The sequence below is a fragment of the Eurypyga helias genome, unplaced genomic scaffold (genome assembly GCF_000690775.1).
Source record: "Eurypyga helias isolate BGI_N326 unplaced genomic scaffold, ASM69077v1 scaffold6669, whole genome shotgun sequence".
NCBI lineage: Eukaryota > Metazoa > Chordata > Aves > Eurypygiformes > Eurypygidae > Eurypyga > Eurypyga helias.
The window spans coordinates 9,070-16,722 of record NW_010270027.1 but is presented as its reverse complement, the minus strand read 5'-3'; the positions used below and the strand labels follow the sequence as shown (position 1 = coordinate 16,722).

The following is a 7,653-nucleotide window of genomic DNA, read 5'->3' as shown; positions in this document are numbered from 1 at the left end:
GTGAGGTTGATTTTTCTTCCGTGGATTGACACTATCACATGAGACCCAGCGTGGCAGTTGGCTTCGCGGGGAAGGTTGACATCCGCTCGCAGAAGCGGAATTCGTGCTGTTTATAGACGGTACCCATTCTCGGTGCTTACGGCCGTGGTGTCGAGTCGAGTTAGTGAAAATGAATGAGTTGCCCTTACGCTTTCTTCCTCCTTTTCTTTTAGTTACAGCTGCAGAAAACCCAATATTTACAACTGGGACAAAGTCGTGGCCAGTACTACGGTGGGTCACTGCCAAATGTGAATCAGATCGGGAACAGCGCCATGGACCTGCCCTTCCAGGTGAGTTTGGTAGGGTATTCCTTTCTTTTTGTTGGTGAATGCTGTGCCTGGGTGCTCTTTGTTCCGCACAGGAGACCACGAGCTAGCTGCTGTTTCAGAACAGAGCTCCGTGGCCTCAGCAGATCACCCTGCGTTAAATCGGTGCCCTTTTGGAACAGAGTATGGTTGTGTATGGCATGTGTGGGTGTTCTTGTGTTGTGTATATCGAGCATTAGGTACTGGTGCTCCTGCCCCTAGTTGCGGTGTTTTTGTGTGAAGAAGAGGCAGAGGCGATGCAGTTCCTTTGCCAGCGAATATTCAGGGTGGTGGGGTTTTTGTTGTTGTTCAGTACCAAATCCATAACAAAGTCTTCTGCAAAGATACCGCAGAGTGAAGGCAAAAGTGGAGGCGCATAATGCGAGGGGATGTGGGAAGCGCGGGGAGATGGGGGTGTGGGAGAGGCACCCTGTGGCACTGTGTATGTTCCCTGGGAGTAATTACGGGTTTTGGGAGAGGAGAAGGGGGAACAGGACACAAACCAGCATTGGAATAGTCACTTTTCTTCGGGCTGGCTGGAGATTAAATGTAGGGGTGTACTAGAGCCTTTTTTCCCTGCCTTTGTGACTCCAGAGGTAATATATAAACAGAAACCCAGGGGTTTGTGTGAATGTTTTGCTGCTGGTAAGCATGTTTGGACAGAAGATGTGCAGCGGGTAGGATTCGGTGCTGGGTACTTTTGGGACTCCCAATTTCTATAGTTAGTTGATTTAGGGTGCTCAAAATAATTACATTTCCTGCATTAATTTTCCTTTTTTGAGTAGTAACATTTATATTTTGTCTCCCAAGGATGTGGTAAGAATTAAATTTTGCAGTTTGTGGTTTTCTGATGAAGGCTGGCTTAATAAATACAGAGAAACTATTGATGACGTCCTCCAACGATGCATTTTGAAGCAAATGCATGTAGACAGCTGAATTTGTGGAGGTTAAAAGCTTGAATTTTGTGCAAGAGGAGAAGTAAATGTCTATTTTAATCCGTTTGCCTTTAGGGAACGCAGTGCAGAGGTTTGTAATGTTACAACATCCTCAGTGTCGCTCCACGAGCGCCTGGATTTTGTCTTTAGTTTCTTGTTAAGGAGGTTCATAGTTAAATGTTCCTTTTAAGCAATAGCATTTCAGCGTTTGTGAGATTGATGGCCATTTCTGGTGGTTGTTACATGCACTGTTTTCTTCCTGAAACTAACAGAGCGCTGGGAAGTGAGTATTCAGAAATTTATGAATGACTAGAGGACGAGACGGAAGCAAATTGTCCTTAAACTCCAGGTTTTTATATAATCTTGTTTTCTCACATGCAGAAAAATCCAAAGTTGATACCGTTACAGGTAACCAACAGTGACAAGCAACAAAATAAAGCCAAATATTTGTATCAGTGGTGAATGCTTTCCAGGTTTTTCAGTTCTAAGCTAACGTACGATGAAATTGCCAATGCGATGTGCCGCTCGGGTGCAGCCTGGCTGGTTGTCCGTGGCGGGAGCGTTAGTGTCTGAGCATCTTGGTTCTTTGCATTTACAGCACAACGGAGCTCTGGCAGAAGCCTTTGGAGCAGTTCCTGTCTCTTTGGTAAACAAGTATTTAGGTTTGTGCAAATACGTATTTAGGACTGGTGTGCTGTTTGCCCAGGTAGATACGTATTTTCGCACACATTACACTTTTTCTGGTATGCACAGTACCCGATTCACCGTCCCAGCTCCGGAGGAGTTACGGTCTGTCACATAAATACAGGTTTTGCCATGCATCCCAGTTTGGAACATGCATAATAATTCCTGTACAGACTCTGTGGACTTGCTGTGGTCTGTCATGTGATTACTTATGATTTACGGGGGATTAATTTGGTGCAGACACTGGCTTGGCCTGTGATTTAAGCCATCTCCGAGCATGTGCGCTTAGCCTGCATGTTAAACCCCCTGGGGAAAGGCAGAATGATGACCCACACGCTGCTTGGCACCAGGAGGCGCCGAAATGTAAACTGGCAGTAGGTACCACTCCTCTCTCTCCCCCTCATCCACCTTGCTCGTTTGGTTTCCTAAATCAACGTCTTGAGAAATCTTAACGGGACACTGTTGCTTTAGAGCACGGAGCTTTTTCCTTCCTGTCTGTATTTAGTTGCTATTCTATATTTTTTTAATGTCTCGGTTCTGATCTCAAATCCTCAGGGAAGCAAAGCAGTTCTAGTTCTTCATTTTCCAAATAAAATTGATGCTGGGATCTGTTCTTTATTTTTTGAACCGCAGTTGTTTACGGGAGTTAATTGTCACGTGCCCTGCGGGGCTGGGGATCTTAACGAGGGCGCAGCCTGCTCTTTGCTCCGGGGTGGTTGCTGGGAGAAGCCAGACCTGTTGGAGGTGATGCCCCTTTTCTCAAGTGTGTGTATTCTCTTCTGATTTCCCCGAGTAAGTTAGGGATTTGCTTGACGTCTTTCTTCCCGACAAGCCGGAGAACAGCATTGCCCCAGGAATTCCTCGCTCTGCGAACTGGAGCCTTGTGCCGGGGCAAGGCCCGCGTTTACTTGTGCCTGTGTGGCACTCAAATTAGGTTTTTGTTGTGGTTTTACGTGGAAGTTTTGCCAAAAAAAGGGGAAAACTGAAGAAATAGCTATTTTTGCGTCCAATTTTTTGTCTGTGTACCCATAAGCGCTGGCTTCACTCGAAATTCCAGGTGAGGTCTGCACCCTGTGTGCTTCAGCCTGGCCTCTCCTTTTTTTAGTAACGCTGTGGTTGAGACCGCTGGCGTAGGAAACTGCTTTTCCTGTTGACCTTCCGAGCACGCATGATTTGCAGATGTTGCTGCCTTTTTGGGGTAGAACTGGTACGACAGCCCAAGGAAGAGTTTGAGACCTTTTGTGTTGGTTTGGGAATTACGAATGTGCCCAGTTTCGCGTGGTGCCGGTTAGGTCCAGCTCGACTGTGGTTTAGGGTTTGCAGCAGGTATTAAACCAACATGTTTTAATTTAAATTACTTAAAACTGAGCTGCTCTGACTTGAGGTGTCTTCGTGCGAGAAAGTCGTAGTGCGAAGGACCTGAAGCAAAACACCGTGATCTTAACGGCTGGGAGTGCAGTAAAAAATGACTGTGCTCTCTTCCTAGTCCCGTGTTGACTTAAGGAATATTCTGCTGCCTATAAAGTGTTGGCCCTGGAGCAAGAAAATAAACACCGCAGCCACCCTGCATCCATTTATATTAACACAGGTTGTGTGTGCGGAGGGGGCGAGGAGACTAACGTTTGCTAAACAGAAAAGAGTTTAAAATAGTAGAAGGACTCTTAAAAAAGTTATTCCAAACGATCCGTTTACAAATAAATGTACAACTTGTTAGAAATAATCGTTTAAACAGGCCAAGCTGGACAAGCAAAAACCCCACAGATGAACGCGGAAGGCAGATGGTTTCGTGGCTTGGCAGGCAGGACAGTGCATGTGCCACGTGCAGCACCTGAATGGAGGAGGAGATTTTGGATTTCCAAACAGATGGTGTTGAGGGACTCAGCAAAGCTGTTCACATTGGCAAGGAGCGGAAGGCTCTGCAGCTTCTTTTTCCCCAGAGACCCATACATTGCTGTGGAAGTACGAGGAGGGGTTGACCGTTGGGTTCTTCCTCCCCTCGCCCCCCAGGTAATACAGACTGAGAAGGGCTTTTGAAAACGTACAAGAAATTTGCCTGTTTAGCCTGGGAATTTCTCTTCCCTGTCTTTTCTCTGCCATCCTCGTTCTCCGAGATCCGTTGCTGACAAGTAGATGCCCTGAAGAGATCGGTGCCCATCAGGTTAGAAGCGGAACGAACTCGCCGAAGTTCACTGCCCAACCCGAATGAAAAGGAAATCACTTAAACGTTGGATGCTGCCACTTTTTCTAGACAGAGGAGGAAGGAAACGGCTTTTCTTTTTTTTTCATCAGTGTCCCCTTAAAATAATTACGCTGAAAAAGGGGGGTGAAAGGAAGTTCTGAGAGAGGGTGGCGTGTTCCGGTGAATGTTAGGCTCACTGTGCATCTTCTTCCCGCATCTCCTGCCCTTGTAGTTGAAGCTCTGGTTGTCAGCATGTTCCTTCTGGATGCATGCTGCATGCGGCACCGAGGGAATGTGAACAGCAGTGTCCGTAGGCTCCCTGCCTCCCGCGTGCGTGGCCTTTGGGATACACGAAGGTTGGAGAGCGGTGCTGACCTGCGAGAGGGCAGGCCTAGCACGGTCTGCCTCTGCTTGTCTCCGATCTCTGGAAGAGATAGCCTTGGGAATTGCTTTCCATTGCTACACTGAAAACATTGGAGGAAAAATTTACACGGTTACGCTTGTCCATACGTGTGGTTTTGAGTTTTGTTCCTTAAAATAACGCAGCCTTGCATACAGTAGGAGTAAGTTCTGGGCAGACTGCTGGCGCGTGTACCTTCCTGCTGGTAACTTGATGTGTCTCTCTCAGACTCCTTTTCAGTCATCGGGATTGGACACAAGCAGAACAACTCGGCATCACGGTCTGGTGGACAGAGTGTATCGCGACAGAAACCGCCTCGGCTCCCCGCATCGACGCCCTCTCTCTGTGGATAAACATGGAAGACAAATATCCTTTGGTTTATGAGCTGGCAGCGAACACCTGCCCTTCCAGCAACATCACAGCTTCAGTTCTTACAGTTCCCTTCTTCCTCCCCTCCTCACCCATCGCCTCCCATCTCCCCGCCGTTAATGTCATCCGCTTTTCCTGAGCCGTGATCTAGCCTATAAATGCCTGTTCTTCTGTAAAGTAAGGATTTCCCTTTCTCTGTTCCCTCAGCGGGGATAACGATACGCACAAAGCTGAGAGGGCATGAGATCCTGCGCTGGGAAAGGCAAGGCAGCCTTGGCGAAAGGGAGTTTCCCTTCAGAACTGAGTAAATCCAAATCCTTTGCAGCTCGCTGTGTGTTTTATTACAAGTTGGTTCATCAGTGTAACATTTGCCAAGCGCTATTTCTCCTTGCCACTTGTGAAAATGAATTAGCTGATTGTTTCTGGCTGGCTTAAAACGTGCCGCAATCGGACTGGCTGGATGGGGCTAAAGGGGCTGGGTGAGTGGCAGAGTGGAGAGGTGATGGCTTCTCAGGGAAGAACCGGATGCTCAGGAAGGAGAGAGGAGGACGGTTGTCCTGTTGCTCAAACGTGACAACAATCCAGGTACTATTTTGTTGTGAACATCCTTGTAAAGTCGCCATGTTCCCCACAGGGAGTCCGCTTGCCTTTCTCCTGTGAGCTTAGTGGTTCTGACAGGGGGGATTTGAATTATTCCTTAGGAAAAGATTTCCAATAGGCCTCCTGCTTGAGTGACAGAGTGGTGTTCTTCCCCTTAACTGCTGGAATCACGTGGACAGCTGTCCGTATGGCACTGTGTACCTCTCACCTCCGTCAGACACAAGCTGGAGAAGGTTTGTACCACAGCTCTGTGTGTGTCTGGGCTGCATTCTCTGGTACTGCAGCGCTTGCATGTGCAACAGAGACCCATATTGCTCCCCACAGCAGGTGGTCATCTACAAGATCCGGGGATACTATTAATTGCCACTTCCTGAACTTAGAAACTCACTTTTTTTTCGTCCATTATGCTTATTCTTTCAGATGACTCGCTTTTAAACTTTTTCAAGCTCTTTTTAAGGGTAAACCTTGCCAGGTTTTCCAAGGCGTACCCCAAAACTGCCGAGTTGTAAAGGACGCGGGCATTTCTTGCTGCGCGGAAGCTGCGCTAGCCTGCCCTGGCGAGCGTTCGCGTGGAAGGGAGCACTGGGTTGCCCGTTCTACCCCTCCTGCTCCTGTCACTGACGGTGGCCTGCGCTCGCACAGAGGACAGTTTGTCACCCTGGTGCTTCCCTCTCCGCCGCATACTTGCATCCTGAACCAGTCACCTTCCCTCCCCGTGACACAGGGATGTTTTCTTCCAGACTTGTAGAACCAAAGTGTGTACGAGCAGCTTTCACCTCCAAAATGGCATTATTTCATCGTGCCTAATCCTAACAAAGCGTACCAACTTACTTTCTACCTGCGGCAACTGATCTATCCTGTTTTCCTCTCCATCCCATTATTGGAACAATTGCTCTTCAGCCTTGTTCTGCGAATTGGTTGTTTCACAGGGAAACTGTTATACGCCATAGATGGATTTGGGGTTTTAATGCAGAGTGTTCAGGTTTGCCTGAGTCGGTTACATTTATCTGAGCTTAAACATTCTTTTATTTAGAGAAACTGGCAATAAAAATCACTTTTTTGCCTTCGTTTCAGGACAAATTCCGATTCTGCCTTGCACCAGAGTACTATGACTCCAGCTCAACAGGAATCCTTCTCAGGGGGGTCACAGGACATGCAGCAGAAGCGAGGTACACCGAGAAAACCAGGAAGATATTCCTAACATTCGCAGCACTGTACTGCAGACACTATGCACGCGTGTTGCGTTCATCTGTTTCTGTAAACGCACGTACATGTAACCCTTCAGTTGCACAGGAATTGGAGTGAAGGATCACACATACTCATCCAGGCACAGAAATCCAGGAAAGACTTTACAAAGCTAGGAGAGAACATTTTCCTGAACCCCTGGGATTCTAAGACCTTGCCCTGTGGGGAGCAGCAATCTGGGCTTGGTGGTTAGACCAAGAGGTACTAGAGGTCTGCACTTAGTAGTAACTTCCAGACGAGCGTAGAGGTCACAGGCATTACCCAGTCGGCGGTGCAATGTCGCGGCGTAGCAAGACTTCATCTGGCTTTTATTTGTGGGGTTGAGGTCACCGTGAACATCCCCTCAGCGGCGATGCTTACGGACCCAGTAGCATTCCCAGGTCCAAGCCGGAGCAGCAGAGCCCTCCGGCACTGACAACTGTGGTGCCCTCTTCTGGCCCTTGTTCCTGCTGTCAGCTCAGAAAGGTTTCAAAAGCTCCTAAATCTGCATAGAGACATTTTAATCCCTAAACAACCACCCAGAGACAGGCGAACGCTCCACGCTCGGATGCATACGCACTGTACGGCAGCTCCACCATATTCTTCTAGAGCTGTAAGAAGTTAAATAATGGTAATTTTAAACAGTATTGCATAAATGTGGATTTATAACCGTCAGTGTGAAAGGCCTCTGTTGGTACATCCTTCTGACTGGCTTTTCTTTTGATGCTTCCTTGTCACCGTGCTGTTAGCATGGTGAAACACCTGATTGCTTTGAACAAACGCACGCGTTTGGAATGTGGAGAAGGAGCAGCTTTAGAGCATTTCTCTGTCCCAGGAGAGATTGTCTGGGTTTCCACCCCCTGGAATCGTCATATTGGCCCCCCTGGTGCATAACATCAAAATGCAAAAGATAGGAAG

The 7,653-nt window shown here is 47.8% G+C and overlaps 1 protein-coding gene across 1 annotated transcript in view; it reads left to right on the top strand.

The window, feature by feature from the left end:
- Positions 1-218: 218 nt before the first annotated feature.
- CRTC1 (CREB regulated transcription coactivator 1) overlaps positions 219-7,653 on the top strand; it is a gene marked incomplete at its 3' end in the record, with an annotated part of 15,272 nt that continues 7,837 nt past the window's right edge. The window contains exons 1-5 of the mRNA XM_010158281.1: positions 219-329; positions 1,878-1,925; positions 4,771-4,908; positions 5,683-5,744; positions 6,586-6,680. Of these exons, the coding sequence (XP_010156583.1) occupies positions 312-329; positions 1,878-1,925; positions 4,771-4,908; positions 5,683-5,744; positions 6,586-6,680 (361 nt within the window). The remainder of the gene's footprint in view (positions 330-1,877; positions 1,926-4,770; positions 4,909-5,682; positions 5,745-6,585; positions 6,681-7,653) is intronic.